At 36.6% G+C, this 19599-nt stretch overlaps 1 protein-coding gene across 1 annotated transcript in view; it reads left to right on the top strand.

Moving 5' to 3' along the window:
* Positions 1–5673: 5673 nt before the first annotated feature.
* The window catches only part of LOC102824916 (cysteine and tyrosine-rich protein 1-like), a 198229-nt gene continuing 184303 nt past the window's right edge, over positions 5674–19599 (top strand). The window contains exons 1-2 of the mRNA XM_006872476.1: positions 5674–5752; positions 13702–13804. Coding sequence (XP_006872538.1) covers positions 5680–5752; positions 13702–13804 — 176 coding nt within the window. The 5' untranslated portion in view covers positions 5674–5679. The remainder of the gene's footprint in view (positions 5753–13701; positions 13805–19599) is intronic.

Genomic DNA, 19599 nt, shown 5'->3' with positions numbered 1-19599 from the left:
ACTTTACCAAACATGATATCATTCTCCAGGGACTGGTCTTTACTGATAATATGTCCAAAGTATAAGAGACGAAGTCTGGCCATCCTGGTTTCCAAAAAGCATTCTGGCTTTACTTCTTCTAACACAGATTGGTTTGTTCTTGTGGCAGTCTATGGTACTTCCAATATTCTCCTCCAACACCATAACTCAAATGCATCAATTCTTCTGCTGTCTTCCTTATTCACTGTCCAACTATCACATGCTTATGAGGTTATTGACAATACCATGGCTTAGGCCAGGTGCACCTTAGTCCTCAAACCGACATCTTTGCTCTTGAACACTTTAAAGAGGTCTTGTACAGCAGATTTGCCTAGCACAATAAGTCATTTAATTTCTTGACTGCAGCTTCCATGAGTGCTGAAGTGACCCTTTGTAAGGTTTCTGAGAAGCGGCTGGTGAGTTTGAAATGCCGACCTTGCAATTCAAATCAACCCTGTGATCAAGTGCTTATCCTACAGCACCACACGAGGACTCCCATCATAATGAGCCATATAATTGTCAGATTCTAAATGGCTAATGACCGCCAATTTTAGATCATTAATGCCTCGGATGTATATAGCTAGATGTAGATCTCTGTGGGTTCAATTTCCTTTTACATGATTTCCAATTTTCCTAGATTCGTACTTTCTACATTCTATGTTTTTACTAGTAATGAATGTTTACATCTGTTTCTTCTCATTTAAGACGTGCCTCACTCGCAAATGAAGGTCCTGAAAGCTTTTCTCCATCCTTCTGTTTAAGGTTGACTCTAGTTTGAGGAGGTAGCTCTTCCCCAATAATATTTTGAGTGCTTTCCAGCCGAGGGACTAATCTTTATGTACTATATCAGCCAATGCTCCACTGCTACTCATAAGATTTTCAGGGACTAACTTCTCATAATTGGACCACCTATTCCTTCTTCCAAGCCTGTTTTAATTTACAAGCTCCTCTGAAACTTGTTCACCATGGGTGACCCCGTTGGTATTTGAAATACCAGAGGCACAGCTTCCTGCATCACAACAACACTGAAGTCACAATAGTTCAACAAATTGACAGAATGGTGGATTTTTGTTTCTTAACTGCATATATTTAGGTCTATTTCTGGGTTCCCTATTCTGTTTCATTAAGCATATAAACTTTCGTGCCCTGTTGTGACACTGTCGGATAATGTACTGGACAGCAAGGTCAGTTTGAAGTGCTATCAGTCGTAACTGACTCGACAGCATTTAACAACAGCAACATTCTAGTGTTAATCCAGAAAACTTCAATTATTGGGATTTTGAAATACGTCTTAATATCAGTGGTCAGACAGACTTTCCAAAGATTATTTTTGTTGTATACATTAGCAGAAAACTGACTTGAAAAAAAGTATGCCAGTATTTCCGTTGAAATTTGGTTCATTCCCATATTAATGGATTAATTTAAGAAACTGTATTTATGATGCTGAATTTTCTAAGGCATGGAGAACTATCTCTATTCACTTATTCATGATTTTTATATGTAAAATTGAGAGCTAGAATTTGTAACTAATTTCTATTTGCAAAAAGAAAACTATTCATTTTAAAAAATAATAATTTTAAGAAATGACCTTCATTTTGTAGAACAGTTTTAGGTGTGTATAAAAATTGCTCCAAAACCAGAGCATTGCCACATATTTCCATTTCTCCCTAGATACTATTTCTCCTATTTTTAATATAGTTCTGGTAGTGTTGTTGTTGTTGTTGTCAGGTGCCATCGAGTCGGAACCGACTCATAGCGACCTCATGCACAGCAGAACAAAACAATGTCCTATCCTGGGCCAACCTCACTACCGCCGCCACACTTGATGCCATTAATGATGTCACCTGGCTGATCCATCTCGTTGGGGGTCTTCCTCTTTTTCTCTGACCCTCCACCTTACCCAGCATGACATCCTTTTCCAGCGACTGTTCTCTCCGGACAATGTGTCCAAAGTAGGAGAGACGAAGCTTAGCCATCTTGGCCTCCAAGGAGCACTCTGGTTGCATTTCTTCCAAAACAGATCTGTTGGTTCTTTTGGCAGTCCATGGCACTTTCAGTATTCTCCTCCAACACCACAACTCAAAGGCATCAATTCTTCTACAATCTTCCTTATTCACTGCCCAGCTTTCACATCCATAGGAGGTTATTGAAAATACAATGGCCTGGGTCAGGCGCACCTTAGTCCTCAAGCTGACATCTCTTGCTCTTCAATACTTTAAAAAGTTCCTGTGCATCAGATTTGCCCAATACAATACGTTGTCTGATCTCTTGACTGCTGCTTCTGCGAGTGTTGTAGTGGTTATAAATTGGGCTGCTAATCTGTACAGGGTCGCTATGGGTCGGAACCGACTCGACGGCACTTAACAACAACAACAACAATCTCAAGGTCAGCAGTTGAAGACTACCAGCTCTTTTGTGGGAGAAAGATGAGACTTCCTACTCCCGTAAAGATTTACAAGCCTAGGAAACCCTATGCAGGGTTGGTATGAGTTGGAACTGACTGCATGGCACACCACCACCGCCACATTTATTTTAAAGACGAACTAACATTGATTCATTCATAATACCTTAAGTTCACTCTTTTTGTTTTAAAATTCTTTGGGTTTGACAAATGCACGTAGTCATTTGCCCTGCATTAATATCCACAATTAGAGTATGCAAAACAGCTTCCCTATTAAAATGTCCTGTGTTTCACCTAGCTATCCCTACATCTCTAGCAATCACTGATCTTTTTTCCTGTCTCTGTAGTTTTGTCCTCCACTCATCTGTCAGTTTGTCATACTGTTATGGCTTGCGTGTTGCTGTGATGCTGGAAACTATGTCACCAGTGTTTTAAACACCATCAGGGTCACCCATGGTGGACAGGATTGAGCAGAGCTTCCAAAATATTGCTAGACATAGTGATGGAAGATGAGCTCCTCAGGTTGGAAGGCACTAAAAATTGGACTGGGGAAGAGTTGCCGCCTCAAAATAGAGTTCACCGGGATGATGAGAATGGAGTAAGCTTCTGGGAGTTTCATTTGCTGATGTGGCACAACTCAAAATGAGGAGAAACAGCTACAAACATCCATTAATAACCAGAACATAGAATGTATGAAGTATAAATCTAGGAAAATTGGAAGTTATCAAAAATGATACGGAATGCATAAAGACTGGTATCCTAGGAATTAGTGAGCTGAGGCAGTCATTTTGAATCTGACAATCATATGATTTGCTATGTTGGAATTACAAATTCAACAGGGATGGCATAAAGTTCTTCATTAGACAGAACATTTCAAGATCTATCTTGAATTAATACCACTATTATTCAAATTTGGAGTCTTGGTCTGGTGTTGTAAAATAAAGTACTCGACTGAAAAGTCAGTTTAAACCACAGTTGTTCCTTGGAAACCCTATACAGGGTCACTATGAGTTAGAACCAACTCAATAGCACTTAACAACAACAATATTATTATTCAAATTTCCATGGCAACCACTAAAGCACTTAACAGCAATAATATTATTCAGATTTACACAGGAAACACTAAAATCAGTGATGATGAAATTAAAGAATTCTACCAACTTTTAAGATTGAAGTTGATCAGACATGCAATCAAGATGTATTGATAACTTCTGGTTGTTGGAATGCAAAGGTTGGAAACAAAAGATTGTCTTGATGATTGAAATTATTTCATTTTTGACAGTTTCCAACTTCACTGGATTCATACAGATGGGTTCATCTTCCAGCACTGTATCTGACAATATTTGGTGTCATTATTTTATATTATAAACATTCTAATAGATGTGTAGTGGTATCTCTAATTGTTTCCACTTGCCATTCTCTATGACAGGTTGTTAAGCATCTTTTCATATACTTATTTACCATCTGTTTGTCTTCTTTTGTGAAGTTTCTGTTCAGATCTTTTGGCCATTTTTCAGTGGGTCGTTTGCTTTCTTATTACTGAGGTTTGTTGTTGTTGTTCTTAAGTGCCATTGGGTAGTTTCAGATTTGTAGTGACCCTTTATAGGGTTCCTGAGGAGCAACTGGTAAGTTTGAATCACTGACACTGCAGTTCAAACCAACCTTATGGTCCAGTGCTTATTTTACAGCTCCACACCAGGATTCCACATCTTGGACACAAGATATTCATTAGAAATGTGTTATACAAATAGTTTTTCCTAGTCTGTGACTTGTCTTTTCATCCTCTTAATAGTGTCTTTCACTAATTTTTCACCAGAACCACCAATAGAAAATTGAAGGATAACAATGTCAAAGGACTACTACTCCCCAACTTTTAAATTTGCTACAGTGATTGAAGAACAGAAAACAAAACAAAACAAAACAAAAATACAAAATAGCTTCACTCAAGGAAAGCCCACTGAACTTTAACAAAAAAGCAAAGACAATTCAGCTTATGGTGCTGGAACCATGCAAAAAAGGAAACATGTAAAAAAGGAAAAAAAAAAAAAAAGGAAAAAAAAACAAGAACATCAAAAACTTCCCCCAAACAATTCTAGACATCATTTCTACATCTTTAGAGGGTCTTTATACTTTTCACAAAAATCAATTCAAAACATATCACAGACCTAAATAGTAAATGTGAAATAATACAATTTCTACATGATATCATAGGAAAAAGTTCAGATGACCTTGAGTTTGGCATTTTAGATATAATACCAAAAATCTTGACTCATAAAAGAAAAAACAAACAAAACTGCAAGTTGGAGCTAATTAAAAACAGACATTAAAAATTTGCTCTGTAAAATAAATATTGATTTGATTAGTATATTACTTATGCCTGGTCACTTCAGTCTAGTTAAGTAAGAGCTTTAGAGCTGATTATCTTTGATTTTCCCATAATAATACAAGAATATAATTTGTAAATGATACTTCCCTTCCAATTTTATAATTTTATTTTGTTTTCTTATCCAACTGCATTGGCCAGTAACACCAGAACAATACAAAAGAATAGTGATGATAGTAGTCAGTCCCCCTGAGTTTACTGGCAATGCTTCAGATATGTAACAAATAATAAACATTTTACTTGCTTTTGACAAAGGTGCCATAAAATGTTTCTGCACTTCACAATTCTCCTGGATTTTCTTCGCTGCTGGCCTTCTTTGTTCAAACTTCAGCCCTGGAAATCCCGTCTATTGTTTGAAGATAAGAAGTAAAACTATTCAACCGTTGTTATTAAATGAAAAATTGGAATAGCTAAACTCCACAACAAAAGCCAAAGCAAAAGGTTAGAAAAAGTTCCTCCAAGAAAGTCACTCTTTAGAAAAAAGAATAGAGAGGCAGGGAGGAGTTAGGGCTACCTCCGCCCCCAGCCCTGTGTTGTTACCACCCGCGGAGATGAAATGTGAGCCTGGTGGTCAAGGACGCCAGAGTGCGGTGGGTGAGAGACAAAGAGACCTCGGCCTCCAGCACAGCCCAACCTCAGTCCGTGTGTTCCCCTCGGGTCACGGAGACCCAAGGGGCCGACCCGGGATCTTTACGAAGGTTCTCTGGGAAATGGCCCCGTCGCGGCTTTATTCCTTTCTCGGGAGAGCTGCTCTCTCCATCTGATCGCCCTTTATTGCCTCTATTCCCTCCCTGTTCGGGCACGCTCTCCGATCCCTGACTTTTCTCCAGTGTGTCCGTCATTCTGTCCGCGCGCACTACTCCTGCCACCGGCTTGGATGGACGCACCGAGGCTGCCAGGGCGTCCAGGCATCTTTCTTTCGAAGTTGCTCCTGATCTTTGTTTACGCAGGTCAGTGAAATAGGACAGCAAGAAACAGAAAATGGACTGCAGGCTTTCGCCTGGGTTACACTAAACGCAGTTTGCTTGAGAGGTACTGGGGACCTTCCTGGAAGGCAAAGATTGCACTGTCTCTGCGTAACAGAAACGCGCGCGCTTAAACCGTAATCTGGAACTCCACGCGGTTTTGTTTTGCCTTCCTGTCCTTTCTTTTCTCCTTCTCTGTGCCTTTTTGGCTTTTCTTTTCTTTTCCGTTCTCTACAGGCAAAGCAACTTAGAAACTCCATTTCTCTATCTAGAGGATTTTACTTTGAGGATAGAGAAAATTTACCCAAGTGTACTCACTACTTAAGAATATTGGGGTGAAGAAGAGGGGTGAGAGGAAAACAATTTTCTAGGGCACCTGAAGTCCAATAAACGAATCTGACGACTTCCATTTCAGTATATGCTACCCACTGCTCGATCCATCCTCCACTTTCTAAACATTTCAGTATTTCCCTTTTAAGATAAACAGACTTAGATCTTTCTTTTTATTTTCTAGAGGATGATTCACAAAGTGCAACACACGAGTATAAAATGCCTTAAATCAAAATACAAGCTTTTTGAGAGATATAAATTCACCCAAAGACTAATCCGATTTCATTGATTTGGTTAATCAGTTGCTTATGAGCTAAAAACAATTCATTTCCCTCCTTTCATGCACTGGCCTGCTAACCACCGAGTTGCAAGGTCCCTGGTTCAAACCCACCTGCAGCTCCTTGGAAACCCTATACAGGGTCACAGTGAGTTGGAACTGACCCTGGGGCACTTAACAACTACAACAAGTATCATTCTTAGTGAGAATTGCTAATAATTGATGAAGCAAAGAGGTTTTCTTGTTTTGTGTTTGATATGGCATCTCCAGTGGCTTTTCATTGGTTCTTCATGTATTGAGTTAATTTATGCATGTAGTTTTTGCTTTTGTTTCGCAGTCACAAAACCGTAAGCTGAAAGCAAAGTTATTTGTAAAATATCTTCAATGAGACATGACAAAATCCACCAGCTCAACCATGACCTTGCAATACTAAATTTGTTCATAGTACATTGATTTGCTTTTTGGTACTAACAGAGATAGTGCAATTGAGATGAAGATATTCTTTAACATTGTTGTTACCTGAGCATTGTAATAATTGAATTTCCCATTTAACTTTGCCAGAAAACTGCTATAGGCATTTTCAAAATTTTTATGAAAATGTGCACTTAGGACTATCCTTAAGTTGACATTATGAAATTATGTTCTTGTACGGAAAAACTGACTTACTAATAAAAAAATTCATAAAATTAGGAAAGTTCTAACTGCAAGTTAGACCCTGTACACTACAGAATGAAACACTGCCAGATCCTGTGTAATCCTTACAGTTGTTATATTTGATTGCATTGTTGCAGGCACTGTGTCAATTCATCTTTCTTGGGGGTTGGGGGTATTCCTCTAGTTTGCCAAGCATGATGTGCTTTTCCAGGGTCCTGACCCTACTGACAACATGTCCAAAGTATTTGACACCTTCTAAGGAGCATCCTGGCTGTACTTCTTCCAATGTGGATTTGTTTGTTCTCCTGGCAAGTCCATGGTACTTTCAATATTCTTCTCCAACTCCGTAATTCAAATGCATTGATTCTTTGAGGGTCTTTTTTTATTTATTGTCCACATTCTCATGCATATATGACTTGGGTCAGGTGCACCTCAATGTGACCTCTTTGCTCTTTCACACTTTAAAGAGTTCTTTTGCTGCAAATTTACCTAATGCAGTATGCCATTTGAATTCTTGATTGCTGCTTCCATGAGCATTGATTGTAAATCCAAGCAAAATGAGATATTTGACAATTTCAATCTTTTCTTTGTTTAGCATGATGTTGTTTATTGGTCCAGTTGTGAGGATTTTTATTTTCTTTACATTGAGTTGTAATCCATACTAAAGGCTTTATTATTTGATCTTCATCAGCAATTGATTCAAATCCTCTTCACTTTCATTAAGCAATGTTTTGATACGCACTATTGTAGCGTGGTGGTTTTGAGTTGGGCTGCTAACCTCAAGGTCAGTAATTTGAAATTACCAGCTGTTCCTCAGGAGAAAGATGAGGCTTTCTGCTACTGTAAAGATTTACAGCCTTGGAAACCCTATACAACATCACTATGAGTCAGAACTGACTCCACAGCACACAACAACCACCACCACCACATTGTTGTTGTTATTGTTGTTATTAGGTGCCATTGAGTCAGTACTGATTCAGAGTGACCTTATGCACAACAGAACGAAACACTGCCTGGTCCTGTACCTCACAATTGTTGCCATGACTTGAGTCCCTTGCTGCTGCTACTGTTCTACTTCATCTCGTTGGGTGTCTTCCATTCTTTCTCTGATCCTTCACTACACCAGACATGATTTCTTTCTCCAGGGACTAGTCACTCCTGATTGATTCCAACTCATAGTGACCCTGTGTAGGATTTCTGAGGCTGGTGGGTTTGAACTGCCTACCTTATGATTATCCTGTAGCACCACACCAGGACTCCTTAAAGGCACTGTTTTTACTACTGAGTTAGTTCCGAATCATAGCAACCCTGTATAGGGTTTCCATAGAGCAGCTGGTGGGTTTGAGCCACTGACCTTGTGGTTAGCAGTACAGTGCATGTTGTTGTTAAGTGCCGTCTAGTCAGTTCTGACTCCTAGTGAGCCTGTATAGGATTTCCAAAGAGCAGTTGGTGAGTTTGAACCACTAATCTTATGACTCAATCCAGCCTTGTGGTCCACTGCTTTTCCTACAGTGCCAAACCAGGACTCCAAAAATTTCTTGTGACTCTGTTAATTTAATATTCATTTTATTGTGGTCTGAAACAGAACCACCAGCGTCTCTGAGGTGTTCCTGTATTTGATGGGGAGAACCCACATTTTAATTTCTGTTTACAAAACTTATTTCTTTCCCTTACATTGTATAAAGTTTACAGAATTAGAGGGCCAATCAATTGTATTATTATTAGTTTTATGTAAAAATAACTGATAATTCTTTCTGATAATACCAATAAACCCCTTCTGCTTCTCAAAATGAAGCAAAAAAAGAGAAAGAAAATACACCGTAAATAGAACTTTCTTTAATACCTTCACTCCTTCTTACACAGTCACTCCTCTGAACCACAACTGTTTCTTGTACTTTTTGTCTATTTTATTCCACGTGATGAAGTTTGCACTCCTTTAATTCTCTGTATCATAATCTTCCAGTGGTAGACACCAAATCCTCAGGGTCTAGGAAACCAGAACAGTTGACTAGCAGCAGTGTGGGTATCTAGAAAGTTTCACTCCATTCATTTCGTCATTCTCGCTGCATCCCAACTTCAAACAAAAAACAGTTGCCATTGAGCTGATTCCAACTTCTGGTGACCCCAGGACTTTCAGTGGCTATGATCTCTTGGAAGTAGATTGCCAGGTCTTTCTTCTAAGGTGCTTCTTGGTGGATTCAAACAACTACGTTTTGTTTAACAGCACAGAGTTTAACTGTTTGTACAACTCAGGGACTCCTATCCCTCCCTAGTGAATTACAAAGCAATTGCAAAACCAATACTAGATTAATTTATTATCTCTGATATAAAATGGCTTAATCAAGAAGTGCTTTAGGGTTAATTCCTGAAATTTTTTTTTTTGCCAGAGGCCTTTTTATGCTTGCCTTATTCATTCAACTGCTATTTATTGAATGATGCATGTTGAGTGATAAATAGAGTAAAAGCCATGCTCTGAGTTTTGTTGGGGAGATAAGATGGCATATAGATTATGCAAATGTATAAAGTGTTGTGTCATAGGAGAGATACAATCACATGACATTGGTGCTCAAAAGAAGCCGTATGTGGAAGGAGTCTGTTTTACTCAATGTAAGTCTCAAAACCTAGCAAAATGCCTGGCATATAGTATCTCAAAAAATATTTGTCCAGTGACATTGAATTGAAGAGGACTTAATGTACTAGACTCTTGAATTGGGAAGCCTTAAACATAGAGAGATGGAGTAGGATCTAGTGAGAGCAAAGGAAAACATGACGTGTATATGGAACAATAGATAATTCACTTTGGCTGGTATTAAATGAAACAGCTGGAAGTGAGGGATTGGGAGTTAAATGTGGGAACACTGCAGAAATAAAATAATCCAGACATCATGTTAAATATATTGCTCATATTATTGGGACAAAAGCATCTGTCTGTAACCTGAATGATTTTCCCCAAAGCAAATGTAATAAATCCAGGCTAAGCAAATACGATCAGTTTCTATACACAAAGCATTATGTTTTACTATGGAATCTCTTTTGAAAAGAGACCCAATGAAGTGATAATATTATTGTCCAACTCATACTGCACAAACACAGGATCCAGTCAAGGTTTTCTTCCTGGGCTCCAGCCAGTGACCCTACCCCTCCTTTTCCTTCCTTTCATATCCTTAGCTATAGCTTACAAGTACCACATCTGAGTAGAAAAAAAGTGCTTAGAGCCAGATGTTGCTTTTCCTGGACTATTTACTTCTTAAGGTGGGGGGTTGGGAAACCTGCTTCCAGCTCATGCCTTTAATTAAAGTCACTAGAGAAAAGTTTGAACTGGCTAATTTTTAGGGAAATAAATTTAGAGATTAGAGGGGATACCGTTTATTTTCGGTACAATCAAAACATTCCATTCCTTTAAAAGTGAGAAAATGCCCTTATAAAAACCAAGTTCTAATTTTAATAGAATCCAGCTCAAATGCTCTGTAGAAAGCCACTAATGTATCAAATAATGGTTTGAAAAATCTGTTTGGAAATGTAGTGATTGTGAATATATTTTACATACTATTAAGCCTCTCTTTCAGTATATTCATTCTGGAAAATAGACAAGAACCCAGGAAAATATCATGAAAAATAATGAACATTTTGTGACATGATCTAAATGTTTGTTGTAAGTATGATCTAGCTTCTTGGCTATCAGATTTTGGGCTTGGTTTCCTGTAGCGTTGACTTAAAAATATTTTGATAACACTATGTCCTTATCATGTTAGAAGCTGTAGTACAATAGTAATAATTGAGTCTTGGATATTCATGGAGAGTTTCATAAGATTTCAGTATCCTTGGCATCATTCAAAAGGCACCTATAAAGCTATGTAGACATTGGTATGACAGAATAGGACATCAACTCTGTTGGGATTGGAACGGTTTTTAAAAGCATAAAGCAAAAAACTTTCTGCTAAGCCCTTAAAATGACTGACAAGTTTAAATATTTGAATAAATTAAAGAGCATTACAACAATGTCTGGAGTCCCTCAGTGACACAACAGTTAAGTGCTAAATTACTAGCTGAAAGAATGGCGGTTTGCCGCCTCAGGGGATAGATAGTCCTGGCTGTCTACTTCTGGGAAGGTTTCCTGGCTGAAAGGTTACAGCCTTTAAACCCTATGGAGCAGTTCTTTTCTGCACAGGCCAGGGATTAGAACTAACTAGACAACAGTAGATGACAACAACAACAAATATCTAGGGGGCAATGGGAATTTAATGGCAGAATTCTCAACTTTGCTGCAGGAGACCCAAGCTTGATTTCTGGCCAGAGTACTTCATACACAGTTAACCACCCACCCATATGTCAATGTTGGTGTGTGTGTTGCTGTGATTTTAGAGGAGCTTCAGACTAAGATGAAATAGGAAGAAAATCCTGGTACTCTTATTTCTGAAAATAAGCACATGAAAAATCTATGATCCAATTCTGCCCAGATCATGGGGATAGTATAGGACTAGATGGTATTTTGTTTTGCATGGGGTCACCATGACTTGGTGGTCACCTCCATGATAGCTAGTTACAATATCTAACATACATAGATTTGTGTATTTAAATATATATTGTTGCTGTTGTTAGTGCCGTTGAGTCAGTTCTGACTCATAGTGACTTGATATAGGGTTTCCAAGGAGCGGCTGATGAGTTTGAATTGCTGATCTTGCAGTTCAAATAACTTTGGAGTCCAGAGCACTGACCCACTAGGACTCTAGCGCCACACCACAATGCAAAAATAAATGAATACATATATATTTTTTCTTTGAATATAATAAATATATATTCATTATATAAATGAATACATATATATTTTTCATATATAAATGAAATATACACATATAGTCCAACTGTATATGCATATAGTTCAGCTATGTTTACATATAGTTCCAACTATATATTCATATAGTTTCAACTGTATATACATATGGTTGTTCTTGTTATGTGCCTTGTCATAGCAATCCAAGTCATTGTTTCCAACTCATAGTGATCCTATATAGGGTTTCTGAGGAGCACCTGGTAAGCTTGAACTGCAGACCCCGCAGTTAAAACTGACCTTAGAGTTCAGTGCATTAACCATAGCACCACACCATGACTCTATATGTATTGTTGTTGTTAAGTGCCATTGAGTTAGTTCTGACCCAGTGCGACTCTGTATAGGGTTTCCAGTGAGTGACTGGTGAGTTTGAACCACCGACCTTGTGGCTCAAACCAACCTTCCAGTCCAATGCATTATCCCACAATGCCACACCAGGACTCTCTCTCTCTCCTTCTGTATCTACATCTATTTATCTATATATCTATGTATCTATCTAGCTTTCTATAAACAGGTTACGAATGAGTTCCATTCCTAAATCTGTCTTTGAATTTGTAAATAAGATGGAAAAATTATGTATGGTTCATATGTAATGTCAGTCCAAGGTTTGTCTTAGTATATAGCATATATTTTATACATACATAAAAAAATTAAAACTGTACTTTCAAATATACTAAATCATCATTAATGTGATCATATTGTAATAATTATGGCACTGTAAGATAAGCAATGGATTTCTGAATGAAAGGTTGGTGGCTCAAACCCACCAACCACTCCTTAGAAACCCTATACAGGGTCACTGTGAATCGAAACTGACTCAACAGCACATAACAACAACAAAAAATAGCAATAATAATAATTATGTTTTATTGCATGTTGCAAAGTAGCACCCATTTATTGTTATGAACCATTTTACGTTCCTTGAATTTTTAACATAGTAGAGTTTCTAGGAGTTGGTTCATATAAGGATTGTATGTAAGTTAAACATAGTAACCTGTGTATATATATATGTATATATATGCACACACACATACATAGAGAGCTACAGACAACCCCTAGTAAAACTGTGCAATAAATAACTTAAAAACTTAGATTTTGCAGAAAGCATCCAATGCCAAGGCAAAAATATATATTCACTTCTCTCTTGATTCTAAATAATTAGATCCTATTTCTGTCTTCAGATTTTCAAAGTGAATTTTAAATATAGTTTCTGAATCTTATGAAGGTAATTATTTTCCCTTTCATTTGTTCTTACCACAATGCAGAGGAAAATCTCAAGGTTCAGGTTTGTTCATCTATGAAACAACAATAAAATTGAAGCTAAGAAAATGTAAACTTTTCCATTTGTTCTCCAAATCCATGTTTTATTAATAAAGTAAAATTGACTTTGCTACCTCTGATTACATTCTTTGCTAAAGAATTATCATTTCAGGGAGGTGATTTAAAAGCAAAATCTAAATTGCCCTTTCTAGATAAAGTCAATTACATGGACATGTGCCATATAGATAACATTTTTCACTTTTATATTATGACTTAGATGGAAAAAATGAAAGTATTTTACAATTTATATAATAGGTACTATTATTATCAGGGAGTGAGTTGGAAATTATTAATTTTGAGATTCTTGAACATATGAATTAGAGAAAGATCTTTCTTGGCCTTTAGGATCTTATAGTGTAATGGGGTAGAAAGACTAGTGTGGATATTTACATGCATATATCAGATGAAATTCTAAATGGCACTGCAGGTTGTTTGGTGACCCATTAAGATATGCAATAGAAAAATTTGTCCTGAATTTGTTATGTCATAATTGTAAGTGAGCATATGGGGGTTTGTATTTTGTAGATGGCTGCCTTGCTCAATGTGGAAAAGACTGCAAATCTTACTGCTGTGATGGGACCACCCCTTATTGCTGTTCCTACTACGCCTACATTGGGAATATCCTCTCGTGAGTATTGGCCTGATTTGAAGATCAATACTGTTGATAAGGAGCTCTGGTAGCGTAGTAGTGGTTACGAACAGGGCTGCAAACCGCAAAGACCGCAGTTCGAAACTACAAGCTGTTTCACGGGAGAAAGATGAGGCGTTCTGCTCCCGTAAAGGTTTACAGCCTCGGAAACCCTGTACAAGGTGGCTATGGGTCAGAACCGACTTCACGGCATACAGCAGCAGCGTCAGCAGCACTGATGATACGTCCCCTGCCCAGTTCTGTTTTCAAAAAGGGTACTAAGTTATAGTTATGGGCAATTGTGATTTTAAGATTGGTTGACATAAAGCCTTTACTGGAGATTTTAAATAATCATCTGTATTTACTGTATTATATTTTTTTGACAAAATGTGTAAAGTAATATACAAAAGAAATTTTTGTATTTCAAAGGGTGTTTAAAAGAATGAAAGAATTATGCTTTTATTGCTTAATTTAATGTATTATAATAATAGTTAAGCAGACCATATTCATATTATTGATCTTTTGCATGTATTCGTATTTTATATGTTTTTGTCTTTTTGTTGAAAGATTTTTAAGTTAAAAAATATTATTTAGTGGTGGTCAGCTTATTCTGGCATTCATAAATCATTTTGTCTAATGAATTCAGTACATGTCAGGCAAAAGAGATATTATGAACGAAAACCAATTGAGATACAAAATGTCAGTTCTATACACAATTCATATAAAACAACTGCTCTTCAGGAAGCAAGTTTAGAGCCCAAGAAAAGGCAAGCATGAACAATGCAAAGTGAAAGATAAGCAACAACACAAACAATGACATATACACTCAGATGTGTTAAGCATTTCTCCTTAGCAATTAAGATCTATTTCAGTGCTGCTTCAGTGCAAATGGTAAAGGGTAACCAAGACCTTCTTTCAGGGTTGTATAGAAAAGGTGCAGTTCCCAGTTGCTCTACATACACCTTCAGGTTGAGAAATAAAAGGCACAAAATTAGGAACATCAGAATTTCCTGAATCAAAATCGTCTCATGACTTTCAGATGGAGGCAGAAATCTAGCCACTGTTCTTGTCTATTTTTATTGATCAAGTGAATATCTAGATGATTAGGAAGCTATTCTTTTATGGTTTAACTTGCTCTCTGAAGACTCGAGTAGAAGCACGAAAGATTAGGCACTGTGTGGTATATGTCTGGCTATTTTAGTGATATGTCCATTGAGATGGTTTTTAAGTCACTGTAGATGTCCTGGGAAGAGAAAACCTGGCACCACATAAATTTTTTAGAATCAAAGTAGGAGCTGATGTTATCCTGAGGTATTGTGGGAACGGGGGAGACAGTGAGGGCAAGTGACCTCAAAAGAAGCCTGGCAGGATGTTCACGCTACAGGTGAGGGGATGATGTGATGTCATTATCCTCTATTTTCACAAACTGCCACTTCTGTATAAACACCTGGTCTTTGTAACTTATCCATGTCTATAAGTGAGTTGTAAATATATAAGGGGGGTTTAAAAGTCTGTGGAAATAGTCCATTATCTTTTCATGAAATTTTCAATGAATTTTTTGAAACCCCTGTTTATCTATATCTATCTATCTATCTATCTATCTATCTATCTATCTATCTATCTATCTATCAATCGATCTATCGATCGATCTATCGATCGATCAATCTATTGATCTATATCTTTCTATATTTATTATCACTTTATAGTATTTAAAGTAATGTAAAATACATTATTAATGAAAATCAAATTTTATTTTCCATTGTATCTACAAATAAGCCTCTATAATTTCAAGTAGATGTGTGAATGGTTCTGGCAGATGGTCTAGATTTGCAGCAAGCTGGGGGAGTGATTCTGTGATTCTGTGGTCCTTGGACTCCTGGCCCAGTTCTCTAACTACTAACCATATGTGTGTGCCTCTATTTCTCATATCATATTACCTCTACCCTGGAAAATATAATCAGAAGACATCATTACTTATTAATCAGAATCTTGTCAAAATTTTAAATTTTCAGACACTATAGATTTTGTATTTGCAAAATGCATAAAGATTTATATTTTTTCTGATAGATATTTTCAACCTTTAGCTAATTGCACCATTTGCTAAAAGTAAAGTATTAGTTGAGTTGATATATTAATCTGGATTATTAGGTTCATGTACTTGATGTATTTGGGGGAAAAAAACAACCCTATGTTTTGGAGGGGAAAATAAACACAGATGGCATTATATTATTAGGCTGTTAAAACTGAACTTTCTGTCCAAAGTAGAAGCCACTGACTGAGTAAATCCCTTGCTAAACAATTCTTAGCACAAGAAAAAAAAAAAAAAAAAGCTTAAAAGTGTTTTTCCTTTACTGGATAAAGGAGAGTACCTTTTCAGGATTTCCAGTTATTGTTTAAAATTTGAAAAGAGTTCTTAACTCCACCCAAAGCTTAAAAAAAATTTTTTTTTTTTAAAGGCATGGGGAGTGGAGGGAGGAGAGAGGAAAAAATCACTCAAAGAATGCTTATAAGAGTTCTTTCATGCACATGTTTTCAAGTAGTGCTATTTTGGAATTCATAAACTCTACTTCCTCTCTTTCAAACATCCATGTACATTCTTAGAAAAATCATTTTAATCATCTTAACAGAAAATCTTATCTTTGTAGTTATCAGAAAAAAATCATAGGGGATAAGTCATTAGCACATGAAATGTTGTATATCATGAATAATTTTAAAATGTGTTTTTATGTTTGTTTGTTTTTAAAATAAAAATGCCAGTCTCTGTTTAAAATGAGCTCAGATGACTATAATTTGTATAATTTGAGATTATGGTGTGGTACTGTAAGATAAACACTGAATTGCTAACCACAAGGTAGACAGTTCAAACCTACTAACTGCTCCTTAGAAACCCTATAAATGGTTGCTAAGAGTTGGAACCTATTTGATGGCACTTAACAACAATAATATTGGTGTGTAAGGTAACTAGGGCCTTAATGCTTGTTGACCGCTAAAATAATATGGGTCGGAACTGACTTGACAGCATTTAACAAAAACAACAACTAACTGTGTTTAGCTTTCAATCACTTTCAGCTGCCTTTGTTGTTTCATAAATTATCAATTAATAATGATTTGTTTTTAAAGAGAGCACAGTAGTTAATGAAATTTTTAGTTACAAAGTCTAATTTTACTCAGGATCTTGCTTTTTTAGACATTTTCTATTCTAAATATGAGCTCATTTTGGTAATAAAGTCAGATCCATCCACCTTATTAGAAACTTTATATTTTAGTTTTGTCTCAAGTAAAACTTTAAAAATTAAGTTTAAAAAATAATAAGTATACCTACTTTTGATTCTTATGGTTACAGATACTAACTTCAATATAGAAGAATGACAGTGCTATCTTCTGGAATTTAAGAATTTTTTAAAATAATAATCTGACTATAATATTTGGTCAAATATATATTGACTGCCTCTGACCATGGAAATGTTGGGCTAAGGTCCTAGGGTCCAAAGATGAACAAACTGTGCACACTGTGCCTCAGACCTAGTAACGTAATGGAAGACAAAAGTGTGGACAATAGTTACAATCCAGTGAGCATTACTATAAAATGTTACTGGAATTGGAGGACAAGGGAAAAGGAAAACAGCTAAGTCTCTCTTTCTCTTTCTCTGTCGTAGTATGTATATATTAGAAAGAGATGCTCAGGGAAGGTCCCATAAACATGGGATTTGAACAGTTTTAAGGGAGGCTAGATATTTACATAAATAAAGAAGAAACGAAATACTTTCCAGACAGAGATATTCTTTTGTACAAAGGCAAATAAGAAAAATAAATAATCAGTTTAGGAAAACCCAGGTTTGTTTGTTTTTTTTTAAGTATACTTAAACAGGGTCACTATGCGTTGGAACCGACTCTACAGTACTTGACAACAACAACAACAAAGAGGAACCGCTAACCTTTGAATATTACATAGTATTAAGTAGGTAAGACAAAAGATTCTTGCTGACAAAATATTTTTTTGGAAACAAGATAGCTGTTTTCATTTAGCCAGTTGTTTTCAAGTTGATTCTGACTCTTGGCCACCCCATGTATTGAATAGAACTTGTTTTCCCTAGATTCTTTTTTTTTTTTTTTTTATGGCTGTGAATTTTTAGAAGTAGTTTGCCTGGCTTTGTTCCAAGGAGCCTTTGGGTGAATTCAAACTACCAATCTATTGGTGAATAGATGAGTGGTTCACTGTTTGTGACATCCAGGGACTCTGACTTTACATAGAAAGGACATATTTTTCAATACTACTATGACATAGGACAAAAGTCAGAAGGTTCCACATGGAGATTATATTTATTTATTCCATAAAGGAAATACTTGGAATTAAGCTTTTGAGATATTACACTATTAGAAGCATTTATGACAGACTATATGACATAGTGATTATTTTCCCGTTTATGAGAGCTTTGACCATGAAGGCAACTACTTGTGGAGACTTCCATAAGTTTAAAAATGAGGATTGGGCCAATTTGAGAAGTAAGCCATTTCCCACTGGACTGATTCTCCAACACTTCATTTAGCAATTCTCCATGGAAGATAAACATTCTATGATGAATACAGAAAGGGATATTTCAATTTTTGCTGCTGCTGAAATTTAATTGGCATTCACTAGAAAGAAACTGTAGCATAAAGATGTGGATTGTTAGAGCATGCCTCAGAATTGGTAGAATTCAAGGAAACAGAGGGTATAATTGAGTAACTAATTACTGGTATCTAAAGGAACAAACAAAAAACAGAACTTTATTGAAAAGGAAAATGCTCTGTTATGTGAAGAAGAGAATGACTGTACAGTATTGAATATGGACCAAATATTGACTTGTTTGGATGTTTTAAACCAGACAGCAAGATATAAAATTTAATTACCAAATGCAAAAAATAGATTTTTGCTTTCTAAAATGCTGATATGTCTAGGAAGTCTTCAGAATACCATCTGGCCAACATAAAATCCCCGTGGGGAAAAATCAAGAGGAAGAACTAATAATAGAGATCCTGGTGGGATTAAGTTTCTTTTCTTCTCAATGAAATGTGAAAGATGTATTATTCACAGTTTTGCAAAGACAGCTAATAAATATCACAACTCTGATTTTAGAGCCATGATATGCGTGAAAGCAAAACTGAGTTAAAAGATAAAGGTTTCATATTTTCAAATGGCATGTAAGGTCCTATGCTAATTAAGTAGCTGAGTGTTTTGAATAAAACACTGAGGCTATTCAAATACTGACAGAAACACAAGGTATTTCACATGACTTTTGATATTGTTGCTGCTGTTGTTATATGCCATTGAGTTGGTTCCGACTCATAGAGTCCCTATATAAGGTTTCCAAAGAGTGACTTGGAACAGACATTGTGAACAGGTCTGGGTTTGAACAGGTGACATGTTGGTTAATAATGCAGGGCTTATCCTATAGGTAGTTGTTGTTAAGTGCCTTAGAGTCGATTCTGACCCATAACGACCCTGTATAGGGTTTCCAAGGTGCAGCTGGTGAGCTTGAACCACTGACATTGCAGTTCAAATGACATTGCAGTCTGACACATTAGCCCACAGCACCACATCAGGACTCCATCCTATAGATTTGTTGTTGTTGTTGTTGTTGTGAAGTGCCATTGAGTCAGTTCCCACCCATAGCAACCCTGAATAGGGTTTCCAAGGAGCATCTGGTGAGCTTGAACTGCCAACCTTGCAGTTCAAATGACTTTGCTGTCTGGTGCATTAACCCACAGTGCTACACCAGGACTCCATCTTATAGGTAAGAACAATTAAATTAAAT

Source organism: Chrysochloris asiatica, unplaced genomic scaffold (genome assembly GCF_000296735.1).
Source record: "Chrysochloris asiatica unplaced genomic scaffold, ChrAsi1.0 scaffold00199, whole genome shotgun sequence".
NCBI lineage: Eukaryota > Metazoa > Chordata > Mammalia > Afrosoricida > Chrysochloridae > Chrysochloris > Chrysochloris asiatica.
The sequence above is the reverse complement of the archived record's forward strand: the minus strand, read 5'-3'. Positions and strand labels throughout refer to the sequence as shown.